This window comes from Cervus canadensis, chromosome 12 (genome assembly GCF_019320065.1).
Source record: "Cervus canadensis isolate Bull #8, Minnesota chromosome 12, ASM1932006v1, whole genome shotgun sequence".
Lineage (NCBI taxonomy): Eukaryota > Metazoa > Chordata > Mammalia > Artiodactyla > Cervidae > Cervus > Cervus canadensis.
Window position 1 is genome coordinate 34,388,086 of NC_057397.1, and position 16,810 is coordinate 34,404,895.

The following is a 16,810-nucleotide window of genomic DNA, read 5'->3' on the forward strand; positions in this document are numbered from 1 at the left end:
CTGTAAATAGGAAAATTGGACCAGATCATCCCCAAGATCCCTTCTGCCAACATACTATGATTCCAGCATCCAAACATGGCGGTATCTAAAGCATAGGGTATATGTTTAAGTCATAGAGACTAGCCTCAAATCAGACTCAGTATTGGAGCTTTTAATAAAAACTCCATTGCCTACCATGTATTTGTTGGGGAGAAGTAAGGGACCAGAATATAATTGAAAAGTATATTTTTACTATGAGACAGAGCCCAATTGAGAAATATCCCTGTGTAGAATCTTACTGCTGAACATTCCAGACCAAACATTGCATGATCTAAAATCTAATTTTATTGGAAGAAACCTAAAGAAAGGTGTTCAAATCCTATCCAGGCTTCATGAACATTTTAAAACTTGGTTTGATAGAGGCTAAATCTAACTGACACCACACACCAAGATGGAATATGAAATTGAAGTCCATCACCCAAATAGAAGGTTGCATCATCCACAGGGAGCTCCAGGTTGTGAATGAAGTTTGTGATTACTTATACCAGAATATTACAGAGTGGCCCGGCCTCATTTCCCATTCCTTTCAGTGGTACCAATCGTTTCTCTGTTTGTTGCCTTTTTTATTTTTCTCATCACCTTTCATCTTTATTCATCCCCTGCACTCTACTATAACTTTGGGAAGACTTCTGTAAAAGGAGGCATTTAAAAGGACATGTCTTAGACTCCCACATAAAGGGCACTTTTACTGTCACAATAGACTGTCTTCTACCAGCTGAATGGCTGAATGCTCAGATAAAAGCTTGAACCTTTTCTGGTGGGTTATGAAACAGACTGAACATTCCAAGTCACTAAGGTGCATTATAATATTAGTGTTGTATTTTTCAGTTAGAGAAGGACTTTTCATGAGCTATGTCTTATAAAAGGCCATTTTTCTAAAGGCAAAACTAGTGTTTTACTCTCTAATTATAGCAAGTGTATATATAGGAGCTAATTCTTTAAATAGTTCTCTCTTCTGATGAAGAAAATTCATATTACCTATCTAAATAAAATAACTTATTTATAAATTTGGCTAGTCGGAAACATCGATGATATGGAACGGTGCTCATATTGCATATTCTACTTATTGTCTTGTCTTTTCCCCTTCTTACTGCAACACAATGCTTCCTTTGACCACTGAAAGCAAAGCTTTTAGGATTTGGTTTGAGTGTATCTAAAAAAAGCCTGGGTTATATCAAGGATAAAAGTCTTGGATTTTTTTTAAACTGAGGAGTAAATACTTGTGCTAAAATCAAGGAACCTATTGATATTAGCAGCCTTTGACTGCAGAAGTGAAATGCTACTTCCACCTTTCTGAGGACAAGGACAATGTTTCAGTTATCACTAGAACTTGACATATTAAAAGACAACATACAGTATAAATTCATTAGTATTTCTGGCCAAGTTCTCAAGTACTTCAGCATGTATGTTCAGTTTCTTAGGACAGCTGAAAGTTTCCCAGCTATTGCTTTGAAATACTATGGATCTGTCTTTCTCAAACAAATCTGATTTGTTTTTAACTTTTTATAAAAGTATTTTTTTTTCTTTAGTGAATTCTGGAGGTGCTTTTGAAAATTTCAGTGAGTACTAACTTTTTTAAAAGTACTGGCTAAATTTCAACCACATTTCAGCTATAGTGCCTGTCTTTCTAGATAGCTACTGCAAATAATCTTTGTGTCTCTTTGAAACAGAAATAGCTGTTACAAAAAAGAGGCATTTACTGCTTAATACCGTACATGAAAACTTAAGGAAACGCTTGAGAGCTATATATACACAGAGTGATTTAGATTTAAAGGTCTCAGAGCTGCTTGTTTGCAAATGTGTACTCAGCATGTACCAGCAACACAGAAATGAAATGTTAAACATCACTTAAGTCTTTAGAAAGATTTGCTTTTCATCTGTGCAGAATCACACATGGGACTTATCCTGCCTTGCTCCACTAAGGAAGTGTCAAGTATATGACATAATGGTAGTATTTTTTAGACTACAGTAAAAAAAAAAAAAAAAAAAATCACCCCCACTCCCCTGCCTCAGACCTGGAGTCTTAAGCTTTAATTATGATGCCACGATCAGCAAGTTGTGTTTTGTCAGGTTTAGTGCCGAACTGGTGGCAGCTTAATTCCATGCTGCTGGTAGGAGCCTGGTGCAGCTGTTCAGAAACAAGAATGTTTGTTGTTGTTTATTGTTCCAAGAGTCACTTTTTTTCTCTAACAGACTAATGAAGAGATGTTTAGTACATTTGCCCTGGTCGACTGATTGTTGCAAGCTTGACTTTCAATTGATCCAACGAGGTGAAATAAACTAGCAAGCTACCCCAAGAAAAGATTCACTGAGATTCTGCCCTTGACATAAAAATGTGTGTTTAGTTTACAGCTATTTGTGTATATAAATTCTACACAGTTGTATAACATCTCCACAGATTAAACAAGGAATTATTACATTTTATATTAAATTTACATATTAAATTGAATTCCATGATTGATTCTCATGGGATAAAATTATTATGGTAGACATCATTTCACTTATAAAATTAAATGTGGGAAAACAGCACCATGTCCACTTTAATTACTAAAATTAAAAACGTAAATTTTGCGAGCTCTCCAGAGTGACAAGACACAGTGTCTAACCCAAGGGGAATGGACAGATTCATTGTCAGGAATAAAATTAATATGGCAGAAAAGAACATAGATTTAAAATGGAAAGTTAAAAACACTAAATAAAATGAATGAAACTTTTATGATGTTCTGAATGTAGTCTGTTTCAAGCCTTGATAAATATTAAAAGGTTCTTGAAATGAAATATGAAAGCCAACTTTTCTTAAGAAACTGGACATGAAAAAATGTTTTCATGGACTCTGAAGCACTATATTATGTTTATTTCTATCTAAAGTAAGGCTGGTGATTGGAGGGGAAGGGTGATAACAATCACAGAATCATAACAAGAGGAAAAAATCAACCAAGTGTCATAGGACATCAAAGAATAGTAGGCATGGAAATGCCATGGTTTGATATGTAAAGAAACTGAAGCCCAACCAGAAAGGTGAAGGGGATGTTAGAAACAGCCCAGCTGCACCCAGGGTCATAAGCCTCAGAACAGAGCCTCTTTTGTGATTTCATACAACATTCCATACAAAACAACTCAGTTTAGATGTGTTTCTCTTCTTGTGGAGAGAGACATGGTATTTTCAGCTCACAAGGTTTTCTTATTAAGAATGTAGAAAACTTCATGAAGTATATACAAGTCTGAAAAGATGGAGTTTTGCATTTGTGGTTGGTTAAGAGATGGTGAGGTCAGAAAGATCTAGGGAACTAGGTAGGAAGAGAGGGAGAGGAACCAAAGAGAGATAAGCCATGGGTGGGGAAATAGAGCTGGGAAAATGAGAAAAAGAAAAATACAGAGGAAGAAAGAGCAGGGAGAAGGACAGGGGCGGGGGATGGGGTCATAGACAGAAAGGCTCAGAGTTTCTAAGGGACAGTTGAGCAGGGCTTAGGCTCTGCACTTGACCTGAATGACAGGCTTACAAATGTGACCACTTGTGTCCTACAACTCTTCTGAGAGCCTGATTAACTCTCTGAACACTAGTCACAATTCTGCAATGGTCGAGAACTTACATATTGAGCCTCAACTTATATTTGAGCCTCTACTTTTTTTTGCTGGTAAATTTTAAAAATGTTTCTTTTTATTGGAGTATAATTGCTTTGAGCTTCCCTTGTGACTCAGCAGTAAAGAATCCACCTGCAATGTAGGACACAGGGGTTTGATCCCTGGATGGGGAAGATCCCCTGGAGAAGGAAATGGCAACCCACTCCAGTATTGTTGCCTGGAAAATCCCACTGACAGAGGAGCCTGGTGGGCTACAGTCCATGGGGGTCATAAAGAGTCAGACACAACTGAGCAACTAAACGACCGCCAGCACTTGCTGTTGATGGTCGGTCACTAAGTCATGTAGAACTCTGTGACCCCATGGACTGCAGCACACCAGGCTCTCGTGCCCTTCACTGTCTCTCAGAGTTTGCTCAAATTCATGTCCGTTGAGTCAGTGGATGCTACCTAACCACCTCATCCTTAGCCGCCCCCGTCTCCTTTTGCCTTCAGTCTTTCCCAGCATCAGGGTCTTTCCCAGTGAGTCTTTGCATCAGGTGGTCAAAGTATTGGAGCTTCAGCTTCACATAGTTGCTTTATAACATGTTAGATTCTGCTCTACAGCAGTGAGTCAGCTATACGTATACCTGTATCCCCTCGTTTTTGGATTTCCTTCCCCTTCAGGTAACCACAGAGCATTGAGTAGAGCTCCCTGAGCTCCGTAATAGGTTTTCTCATTAGTTATCTGTTTTATACATAGTGTCAATAGTGAATCTATGGCAGTCCCAACCTCCCAATTCATCCACTTCTGTTTCCCCTTTGGTATCCATACTTTTGTTCACTATGTCTGTGTCTCTGTTTCTCCTTTGCAAATAGGTTCATCTGTACCATTTTTCTAGATTCTACATATATATGTTAATATGTGATAATTATTTTTCTCTTTTTGACTTACTTCACTCTACTCTTTATCAAGTCATCAGCAGAACATTCTGTCCAGGGAGAATAAAATAACCACATTGACAATAATCAGAGCAAAGCATCTTTAAGTCTTAGGAAATCAGATCAACAGACTGTATTCACTCATGCTAAGTTTCGCTACCCCTGCTTTGAAGAAAGGGCATTTAATTTCAGGCTGTCTTTTATTGTGGGGTTTGTAATCAGTGCTGGATTTCTTATAATGAAAGTTCTTGATTAGTAAAGAAGATACTTTGAAATTTAAGTCTTATGGCCTCTCTTCACTTGACACATACTCTACAAAAAGGAAAATTCACTGTAAGTCATGAGTGTGAAATTTTTTAAGAAAAATGGTGACCTACCAGTGACTGTGACAGAGTATTTATGCTTTTAGTAATGACTTTTAGAAGAAAGGAAGTCACACTAAACCCTTGACCATAAACATGAGATGTTTGTACACCATTGGAGTTTGTGCTTACTCTTTCTGAAAAACCTCTTGTATGATACCATAATTGGTTATTGTCTGACATACGTATACCTATGGCTTAATTAAAGCAGACATTAATTAAATAACACACATTTCCAATTCACCACTTGAATTATCCATCTGTAATATTTTCATTCGTTTTGCCTAGTCCTAATATTGCTCTCTGGAGGAGGGCATGGCAACCCACTCCAGTATTCTTGCCTGGAAAATCCCCATGGACAGAGGAGCCTGGCAGGCTACAGTCCACAGGGTTGCAAAGAGTCAGATATGAGTGAGTGACTAAGAACACACACACAATATTACTCTGCCCTCTCTCACATACTGTTTGATGTGTGGTGTGTAGTCCATTGTCATCTGAATACAAAAGTTGGACATGAACATCAGTGGCATCAAAGATATGTGCTATGAGGTACCCATTATGTGTGTAGGTACAGTGCTCAGTAGAGAAAATATGAGACCAAGAATTCCTGGCCTTACAGGCTTAAAATCCACTAGAGGAGACTGAACATATGTATAAAAAAGAATTAAATACTAGCATTTATTTAATAGACACTGGTATAGCTTTTGATTGTAGCTTTCATGTAGTTGAAGGTAAACTTAAGGGAGAAATGTGAGGGCTTCCCAGGTAGTGCAAAGTGGTAAAGAACCTATCTGCCATTGCAGGAGACACAGGAGATGCAGGTTTGATCCCTGGGTTGAAAAGATCCTCTGGGGGAGGAATTGGAAACCCACTTCAGTCTTCTTGCTTGGAAAATTACATGGAATTTGTATTAAATAATTTGTAATTTGTATTACAGTTTATATTATAATAATAAAATAAGTTTAAAAACAGGAGAAATGTGAGTTTTCATATTCTATTCGGATATATCTCCCTGTAGTGGGCACTTCACATAAAGTATCTCATTTAATTGTCTAAACACTGCCTATAAAGTTTAGATTAAGAAATTGAGGCTTAGAGGATTTGATACTTGCCCAAATTATTGTAATTCTCCTTTATTGTAAAAATAGGCATTTTTGTCATCTGCAATGAGAGTGTATATGTATATGCTTTAAATACTTCTGTATCTATGTAGTTGAAAAAACTCCCATGTCAAGTATATTTATTGGACATATTTGAAATACTTCTTATAGTGTCCAGTACAAGTTTTTCATAAATTTGACTTATTTTCATTTGCGAGAATACTTGGCTTACAGGTGGAGAAATAAATTTAACTTACAGGAGTGGAGAGACCAAAGACATGGTAAAATTGGTGTGTATCTTAAAAGGGAATTCTAATTATAAGGACCTCTTAAATCTAAAAGCTTTTCCCTTTGGTATAAGCTATTGACTGTGTGAAACATGGTGTTTTACATTAAAAATGGTGTTTGAGGTGAATTGCTTGAAGCACCATGGTTTTCTGCAAAAACATTATACAGAAAGATCAAATAAGAAGATGCTTACTGCTGCAGATCAGAAGAATAGATCAATAAGAGGGACTACTAAAACAGTCATGTTTAAAGAATTAGTCCACAAGAGAAAAGAGCTGTGGGTCAAAGAATGTAAACACACACACATTCTGATATATCCTATGTACACACAAACTTATATACACATAACATGTAAATACAGATGCATTTTAGGCAAGTGATCCAATTAACTCCATTTATGCATTTTTCCAGCCACATACATTAGCCTTACTAGGTCTTTTGTCAGCTGCCCTGTGGAGAACAATTAAAAAATTGACTATTCAGCATTTATCAAACCCTCACAGTATGTAAGCACTGTGCTCAGTGATAAAGGTGAAACAGAGAAAATAGTCCTTGTCTTTTAGAGCTCCCAGTATCCTTGGGGGACTTCCCTAGTGACTCAGAGGGTAAAGCGTCTGCCTACAATGCAGGAGACCTGGGTTCAATCCCAGGGTCAGGAAGATCCTCTGGGGAAGGAAGTGGCAACCCACTCCAGTACTCTTGCCTGGAAAATCCCGTGGATGGAGGAACCTGTTGGGCTACAGTCCATGGGGTCGCAAAGAGTCGGACATGACCGAGCGACTTCACTTCAGTATCCTTGGGAAAGGTGTTATTGCAGTGGTGTGGTGAAATAGAATAGACATTCACAGAGTTTCAGGATCCTGGAGGAGATGTATCATGGAGGACTTTTTTGGAGGAGGTGATGTCTGAACTGAGTCTTAAAGAGAAAGCTGCATTTAGTCAAAAGGAAATGGGGATGGTGGAGGCCCTTCTAGGACACAGCCTGAACAAACGCCAGGAGCTTGAAACAGAGTAGTGTGTATAGTCTGGGGGTGCTGGAGTACAGTGATGAAGAAGGAATGAGAGGTGAGGGTGGAGAGGTAGGTCACATTTACCAGGGCTCAGGGGACTTCAATCTGCCAGTTACATTGGGTGTTTGTAGGCATTAAAGCATGGTTAAATCAGATTTGTTTCTTATCGAATCATTCTAGAAGCTGTACAGAGAATTTTTTTTTTAATGTGGACAAAACCAGAGCTCAGGATTTAGTTTCAGATGCTGTTGTAGAAATCTAGGTAAGGGGTCTTCCCTGGTGGCTCAGTGGTAAAGAATCCATCTGCCAATGCAGGAGTCAGGAGTTCGATTCTTGCTCCAGAAAGATTCCACATGCCGTGGGACAACTAAGCCCATGTGCCTCAACTATTAAGCCTGTGCTCTAAAGCCCAGGAGTGGCAGCTATTGAGCCCATATGCTGCAACTATGAAGCCCACCTACCTTAGATTCTGGGCTGCAACAGAAGACACTGCAATGAACAATTTAACAGGGACCGGGTAATACAGGCAGAGGGCTTAAGCAGTGTTCAGAAGGTTCAGTTGGTTAAGACCTGGTGCTTATTTGCATGTGGACAGATGGATGGGAATTTCTTAAGAGTTTTAGCTTGCGTAGCCCAGTATGGGGGTACAGAGGACCACACATCTGAGAAGGAACATGAACTGATGGGGAAGGTTGGAAGTGTGCTGGGTTTCGCTTGATGTGTCTGCGTTTCATTTGGGAAGAGTTGATCAGCACAGGGATAGTTCAGAGCTTGAGAAAGAGGTCTCCAGTGACAAATTTGGGAGCTGTCTGCCTATAGGTGTATAAAAAATTGAATACAGCTTCTTCTGCATAGTACATTGTGTGGTCTTTTCCTCCTTATGCCTATTAAGTTTTAGCAAAGATGTACATCTCCATCAATACGCAGTAATTATTATTATACCTCCGGGTTGTGCACGAACAGCGGAGTGATCTCATAGAACCGGAAATGCTTTAGGAAAAATGCAAGTAACCAGAGGCTTTGTGGTTGCTTTCTTCCAGGTGCATCCGTGGAAATGCCTGCTGCAGAGGGATCTAGCTTGAGTTGACCTTTCAGCGTCTCATCCTTTTGAGGACCCTTTGTGCAGTCCAAAATGGCAGAGAAGGTTCCCCCTGGCTTAAACAGGAAGACGTCAAGGTCGACACTTTCTCTTCCACCGGAACCAGTGGACATCATTAGGAGCAAAACGTGCTCCCGGAGGGTGAAGATCAACGTGGGGGGCCTCAACCACGAGGTCCTGTGGAGAACGTTGGACCGGTTGCCCAGGACCCGCCTGGGCAAGCTCCGGGACTGCAACACACACGAGAGCCTCCTGGAGGTGTGCGATGACTACAACCTGAACGAGAACGAGTATTTCTTCGATCGGCACCCAGGAGCCTTCACATCCATTTTAAATTTCTACCGGACAGGGAAACTCCACATGATGGAAGAAATGTGCGCTCTCTCTTTCGGCCAAGAGCTTGATTACTGGGGGATCGATGAGATCTACTTAGAGTCGTGCTGCCAAGCCAGGTATCATCAAAAGAAGGAGCAGATGAACGAAGAACTCCGGCGGGAGGCGGAGACCATGCGGGAACGTGAGGGTGAAGAGTTTGATAACACCTGCTGCCCTGAGAAGAGGAAGAAACTCTGGGACCTGCTGGAGAAGCCCAACTCGTCCGTGGCTGCCAAGGTATGAAAGACAAGAGTGTGACTTTCCTACGCGTGGTTCGAAAAGGGTCCCTATATTCTAGAAAGTGTGCCTTTCATGGTTTAAGATGTTTGGCTAAGACGTAGCATACGGTGGCTATGCAGGGAGACTCCTTTCCAAGATCTTATGGAGTGAAATCGAGTTATTCTTATTGATGAGGCATACAATGGCTTTACTCTTTCCTAAGTGTTTTTTGTTACTTGGGAACAGCCTAGGTGCTTGGATGTTGAAGACTGCTGACCACCCAGACACGTCTGGGGTTGGTGACTTGGAGGCTAAGGGGAAAACATGAACTCAGATCCATCCGGTGTGGAGTCTTGCAGAGGCCTGGGCACCGTCCTAAATGGAGTGAAGTGCTGTCATTGAAAGCGGAGGAGGTGCCTCCTGGCCTGGTCCTCTGGAGGAGCAGGGGAGACTGGAGAGCATGGTCCAGTGTGGACCAGCAGGGCTGGGGCCCCCCACTGAGGAAGGATCCCCGTTATGAGGCAGGGTAAGGGGTGAATCATTGTCAGCGAGCATCGATTGACCTCCTCTTGTGAGGTCTGCTGTAACAGTGTTGTTTCTCTTGGTGTATAATTGTGTTCACAATTGAGATGTTCCCATATCTCAGATCATAAAGTGTTGGCTGAAAAGGAAGGTCAGTTCACATTTTTCCATTGGTCTTGGATACATCTTAATCTAAGAGTAAAAAATTTGGCCACTAGTTTCAGTATTTAATTCAATTGCATGACAGTGTTTATATAAATCTATTTGGAGCTTTGAGGGTTAGCAGAAACTGATTTTCATTGCATATATTTAGTTCTTTATTTCAGTATGAATTGTAAGTAAAAAGCCCAAAGAGTCATCTTTAGCTGCAGAAGCATAGGATTGACATTTTGTGCCAATTAGTTGAAAATGGAATATGGAGTAGAGAAGAGAAAACAGTGAATAATCCTATAAATTCTTTGGATTACTTACTGTCTTTTTTCCCAGTTTTCTTTTCTTATAAACAGTAAAAATTATGGAAATATAACTGATTCTGTGTGCCTTTGACTGAAAATTAAAATCCTCCATTATAGTCTACAGCATGTAAATAACATAAATTATCAACTGGATGCAGACTATCATAAAACTGCTTCTTGCACTGATTGATATTTCTAGTTTTGCATCTTTTGACTTATAAAGGCATTTTACTTTCCGGCCAGGATATGGAACTAAATGGAATGAAATGTTATTTCTGCTGTTCATGATGAGGAAATGCACATTTTGTGGCAAATGAAAGATTTCAACTAGGTCTTTTGTAGTTATGAATAATTTGTTTCCTTTTGTTTTATCTGTAAGAGAGAGATGTGGACTTTGGTTGAGAAAGGTTACTACTCTTTCCAATGTCAAACCTTTAAGTTACACATTTGAGTTACTACTAAAAACATGGAGAGGATTTTGAAGCTGAATAAGATAAATTCTGGGTTTAGGGGAGTATTTTGGGTGTCAAATGAACTCTTTCAAGATTTTAGGCAATTGAGGAATAAATCATTGTACCACCAGATGGTCCAGAGGGAGTTAGCCAAATATAAGCAGCTAAATCAAAGAAAATTTGAAAGGCCAATTTGATTTATTTGCTGATAATATTATTAACACACATCTAAAATTAAGTATTGTTATAGAAAAAAATTTCAAGTATGTACATATTTTCTCTGAAGAATTCCTGATAAGGATGCAATAATGTCAGTAATTTCATTCCCGAGATGACAGAGTTTGTTTAATCTCTAAATTTTAGACACAGAGCCATGTCTTAATCTCTAAGAAGGTGTTGTTGATAATGGTCTATTGTATATAGTTGTATATAATATAACATATAAACACACCCCTCTACATCAGACAGAGTATTTAAACCTGCTTCAGATTATGTTTGCACAGATATCTACCTGAAAACTATACCCAGCAGCTAAGACCTTGGTTTTGGAAGATTTTGTGAAGTTGTAAATGATAAATCTGGTTCCAAATTATTAATCAGCTAAGCGAATTTCTGCTAGCCTAAGTAGATTCTCTACTAAATTTTCATAAAGGATTTGTGTTTGTTTGTTTAAATGTGTAAATTTCCCTGTTTGAATGGGGAAATATTATACAAATTCTTTACATTTGATTGCATGGTAGTTAAGTGAAATTATTGTTCATTTGTCTGAGGTTTGGAGCCTTTTAGAAACAGCTCTGAATGATGCCTTATACAAACCACTAACTACCTTTCTTGTACTCTTTTCTAGTCGTCTGACTTGTTATTTTTCTGGAATAATTATTGGTGAGGGGAGTGCTAATGTGATGTGTGTGTGAATATGTGTGAATAGTATTTTTACAACTTGGGGAAAATTCATTTTGTCAGTGCATCAGTAGGATTGTATTCTAGCTCTTACCATATTATAGGTACATCAAGATCCTGTTTGTGCTATGAAATTCTTATGCAGGAATGCTTGGAATCTGTTTTTTTTTTTTTTTTTCTAACTTGCTCGAGAGGTAAGATAACTTTGGAGGAGAGTGTTTACCTTGCTTTTTCAGTTATTGGTTGTGTGTGTGTGTGTGTGTGTGTGTGTGTGTGTGAAGTCACTTCAGTCATGTCCAACTCTTTGTGACCCTACGGACTGTAGCCCACCAAGCTCCTCTGTCCATGGGATTCTCCAGGCAAGAATACTGGAGTGGGTTGCCGTCAGTTATTGCTTATTCAGTTGAATGTTTATAGATGGTTCTCTGTGCACTACACACGTTAGAGTAGACATGTGGAATCACTCCCTTCTCTCCAGAATTTAATAAATATTCTCTTAGCATAAATAGGGATTTCATATCCTAGAAAATATTTGTTTTTGTCTCTTTTGGTTTTTCTGTATTTTATAATATTTCTGTAGTAAAATATAAATGTTATAAAATTGTATAATCCCTAGTATAGCAGGAAAAATTAGACATTTTTTATCAAATATTCCATAGTAAATTAAAATATCTATTCATTGACATGGAATAAATACTCAGTAATCTATTATGTAATAATTGTTCAGTCTGTCCTAGGTGTATCCATTGTGATACGTAAAATTATTGCAAGGCCCACTTATCTGTCATACCATCTCTGGGTATGACCCTGACAGTAACAATTCAGCTCTTATAGAACATGCTCCTTGGTGTCATTTCTATTCATTTAACTTTCTAGTATATTAGTTAGTGAAAAAAAATGGCAAATAGAGTTTAAAAGTGTGATATATTTAAAATGTCTATATTTAACAAATTAACATTTTTACACATTTATAAAATACCATGAAATACAATTGTGCTTTCCCAAAATAGACACTTTGTGAAAAACAAAGTGTGTTTGGGGGCACGGTATTGCTGGATGGAATCACTGACTCTATGGACATGAGTTTGAGTAAACTCCGGCAGTTGGTGATGGACAAGGAGGCCTGGCCTGCTGTGATTCATGGGGTCATAAAGAGTCGGACACGACTGAGTGACTGAACTGAACTGAACTGATCATCTGGTAATGGGACCTGAGCTTATATCTCTGTGATGGGCTTTGTTTTTCAATCCTGTATCTCTGGTGATTTTCCCTCCCATAGAGATAATGTATAAAGTTTACATTTGAGACTATTTGTGAATGTGGGGTCCAGTCAAATGGGCCTGGGGAGATGATTGGGACCAGTCTCTGGGTTACCACGGCATGGAATTGCAGGCTCTGGGACACCTGTCATAGGAACACGCCAGGGGAGGAGATGGGCTTAACTGGCTGCCAGTTTCCTGGGCAGTGATTTGGAATTAGATGTGATCCTGTACCTCTTCCAGCCCAGGGCAATTTAGTCAGCTTCTGAATTGGAAACATTTTCTTTTTCTCTTTGGCCTCTTTCCCAAAGGAACTGCAGTAGTGATTCCCTTTTAAATACTGCTTACAGCGACCCGGGTCTGAGAGGTGTTTGAAAGCATTTATTTAGGGGAAATGGTTCTATGGCTGGCAGGCTTATCAGTCTTTGGGATGAAAAATGACCAGGAGGATGCACAGCCCATCTGAGAGTTGTAGGGGACTAGACTCAGTACATACAGTTCCCTCACTGGGGTATCTGAGGAAGGTCAAGGGCAAAGGCAGTCAGTGGGTCTTCAGAAAAACCCAATTAGGAATGGCTGAGCCCAAGAGGCAAACCTCAACCCAGCAAGTAAGAGGACATGGTGTGCAGATAGTGCTCTATAGCCTTCTCATGTGAAATTCTGCTCTCCGTCTAACGGATTGTTACTGGGCATGGTGGGGAGATCAAGGATAACTTTGGGGGCCAAGAGGTCTGGTACAGGTCTGTTACTCCAGGGAAGATGAGAAGTCTTTAGAAGCCACAGGCATGGAGAAGACGTGAGGCAGCTTCCCAGAATGAACCTCCCTGCGTTATGGGCGAGGGTTATGGTGGTACATTTCCTGCTTGTCTCCTGAATGTTATGAAGAACCTTACCCTTACCCCTGCATTGGTTATGGTAGTGAAAGACACTTTTTCTTTTCTTACTTTTTCTTTCTTAAGTCTTGCTTATTTGAGTTAGGCGTCTGTGAAAGTAAAAGGGTTCATGGCTCAGTCATGTCTCATCTTTGCGACCCCATGGATGGTAGCCCATCAGGCTCCTCTGTCCATGGGATTCTCCAGGCAAGAATGCTGGAATGGGTTCCCATTCCCTTCCCCAGAGGATCTTCCAGGCCCAGGGATTGAACCCCGGTCTCCTGCATTGCAGGCGGACTCTTTGCCATCTGAGACACCAGAGAAACACTAGGTGTTTTTGGTTGTAAGTAAACAAACCTGCTGCCAATAGTAGTAGTAGAACAACATGGTGTCTGCTAGCTCCTGAATTTGAAATATCACAGTTTCAACTACCAGGGCAGTGACAAGTTCAATCCTCAGTTTGTCCCAAGTTCGTCTAAAATCTCAGGGGGAGTGTTCAACTTAGGTCAAGTACCCACTCTAAGCCAAACAGCTGTGGTTAGGGCAGCCAACAGGTCGATCCCAGGGGTCGGGTGAGGAAACCAGATTGTAAGCAGTCTTAATAAGGACTATATAAGGACATTGCCACTTCTCCCACTTCTATTCATCTGAGCCAGCACAGAGAGAGCCACCCAACAGTCCTGTTGGACGGGATCCTGGGTCACTGGGGGCCACTGTTTATCATCTGCTTCTCTCTCTTCAGTTTCCCCATTTCCCCTCAGGTGCCACTTTTTTAAGGGGTACCTTTTCCCCATTCTCTTCTCCTCCTCCCTTTCCCCAACCCTACTTCTCTCTCTCTCTGTCTCTCTTTCATCCTCAGGAAAATGCAAAGGATGATTGAGTAAAGAATTATTAACTTTTTCAGTAATGACCCCCTAAGGAAAAAAATTAAGCTAAATTTCAATTCTCTCTAAAGAAAAATACTGCATATGAAGGAATATGATTTTGTCAGGTAGGTTTGACACTGAAGGGCTACAAACTATTGAAATAGCTAAGAATTTTTTCACCCCTCCCCACAAGAACCAATTTTCTACTCTTGGCAATGATACTGAGAATGCATCAAATGGAGGAAGGCAACGATTGTGTTTCCTGCTTCTGGCTCATGAGCTCCAAGATATTCACATGGCCACCATCACTGGTGGGACGCAGCAGAGTCCTTAGAGCAAGCGTGGGAAGGATCCGGAGACCTTGGTTATCATTGGATCGGGAGGGAAGTTGGCCAGGATAGATGTCTGCAGTCTGTCCCTAGACCTCCAGCTCTCTGAGGAGCCAGAGACCAAAGTTATGAGTTTCCCAGGAAATGGTGCCTGTTGGTCGCCCTTCAATGATAACCGCCCTCTCTATTCTGATGGCATTATAGTGTAGACCTTTCAAGTCACAGAAATAGTAAAAAGAAAATAAATCCAAATAAAACAAAACTCCTGTGCATTCATCAAGAGGAAAAGAATACTTAACATTCTGATTCTATTTATAGTATATGGATCAGTTAGTCTCATGCTTTGAATGAAAAAAGAAAGGTATGAAAGCAGAGCCATAAATTATTTCCTTTTAGTCCAAAAAGAGAACTTTCACATGTTTTGCATGTGTGTATACACACACACACACACACACACACACACATGTGTAATTCTCTACTATATACACACACACATACACACATATATACATACACATATATATGTCTCTCTCTATATATAGTCAGGTGAACAACACTGCTCATACAAAACCCCCGGTTTAGCTTTCTGATAACTTTCTTAGTGATTAACAGTAACAGTAACCATCAAAACCATAAATGGGCGACCCAAAATAAACAATGCCATGTGAATACACACAGAAATCTCCCTGCGTGGGGCCCCTCTGTGGATTGAGCCGTACTCTAGTTCTTGCCTTGAATTGTCAGTGGCCTAATTAGTGCTCTGGTCATGCTGTTTCTGTGTTGAATGCTTGCTGATTTCACTTCTTGGCCTTTCCTTTCTGCATTCCAGCTGCACAGATTAGGTTTTTGCACTTTTCTGATAACAGGGCACAAGGGTTTGGAGGTGCTCACAGGAGTTAACAGAACTTGGCCAGTCTGTAGATGATTCAATTGGAGATAAGTTTTTCTTTTTTAAAATATATAACCATGAAGACTAGCAGGCTGAAAGTCTGGAAGAAATTAGGTATAAGAGAATAAAACAGATAAGGTAGAAAACAACATTGGGCTTTTAGAGAATATTATTTATTTTTAATTGGAGGATAATTGCTTTACAATATTGTGTTGGTTTCTGCCAGATATCAACATGAATCAGCCATAGGTGTATGTATGTCCCCTCCCTCTTGAAAATCCCTCCCACTTTCCTCTCTTTGATGGCTCAGTTATTCCATTGTTTGGTTCCAGATCCATGTATCTCTGCTTTTCCCAAAAAACTGCCCTGAAAATGCACAACTCTTTGTCCACTTGGCCTCATTTGATCAGAAAGAGAAAGGTAAAAAAAGAAGAAATTACTAGAAAATTCACGTCCCATGTGCTTTTAGCAGAGGGGGACATAAGTCCTGGTTTTGCTGAGAATACCCCAGTTAAAGTTGTTAGACTTTTGCCCTATTCTAATTATTAATAACATCTTTCATTCTTAAAAAGTGTCCCAATTTGAACAATAAGCTATGTGATCACCTTACATGAGAGTGTTTTTTTAAAAATAAATTATCCACAAATCGTATGTGTTTCATTTCCTCTTTACTTCTTGGTTATGTCTTAGGAGGGCAGTCTTAATTTTCATCTCTTGAAAAATCACTAGTTTCCATTAAATACTAAAAGAAGACATTCAGATTCCTTTCAATCTTGATTTTTAAATCTCAGTAAGTAATTATCATTTTCAAAGTAAAACAAAAAGCAACTAAGGAGTTCTTTCTACATTATCTAATGTTATCTCAGAACACAGTAGTATTTAAATATTCTGGTTTTAAAAATCCACGTACACTACTTTGGTTGTTAACAGATTTGTTTTCTTTATTTCAAGTGAGAGACTTTATAAAGTGATGAATGTACTACTTTAGGTAAGCATAAGTATTATGAAGGAATGGTCACAATATTTAACACTTTCCACTTTGGAAGGCTCTAGAATAGTCTGAATAATCTTTTAGATTAAGTATTCTTATCTGAGCTTTATCTCCCATTTAAAAAAAAAATAAGCTAAATGAACACTTTCTAAATACTAAGAGTTTATAAGAAAGTTCCCATGATGTATATGCCTTGACATCAGATAGCTTGCCCATCCTATTAGCTTTTAAGCATGTTTGATGTCTAGTGGAACTTTGCTCTGAAAATTTCATTGAATTAATT

General features: G+C 39.4%; 1 protein-coding gene across 2 annotated transcripts in view; it reads left to right on the forward strand.

Annotated features, from left to right (window-relative positions):
- Positions 1–16,810, forward strand: part of KCNB2 (potassium voltage-gated channel subfamily B member 2) — a 441,431-nt gene that overhangs the window by 21,076 nt on the left and 403,545 nt on the right. For both annotated transcript variants that reach the window (XM_043484132.1, XM_043484133.1), the window contains exon 2: positions 8,340–9,010. In XM_043484132.1, coding sequence (XP_043340067.1) covers positions 8,432–9,010 — 579 coding nt within the window. In that variant the 5' untranslated portion in view covers positions 8,340–8,431. The remainder of the gene's footprint in view (positions 1–8,339; positions 9,011–16,810) is intronic.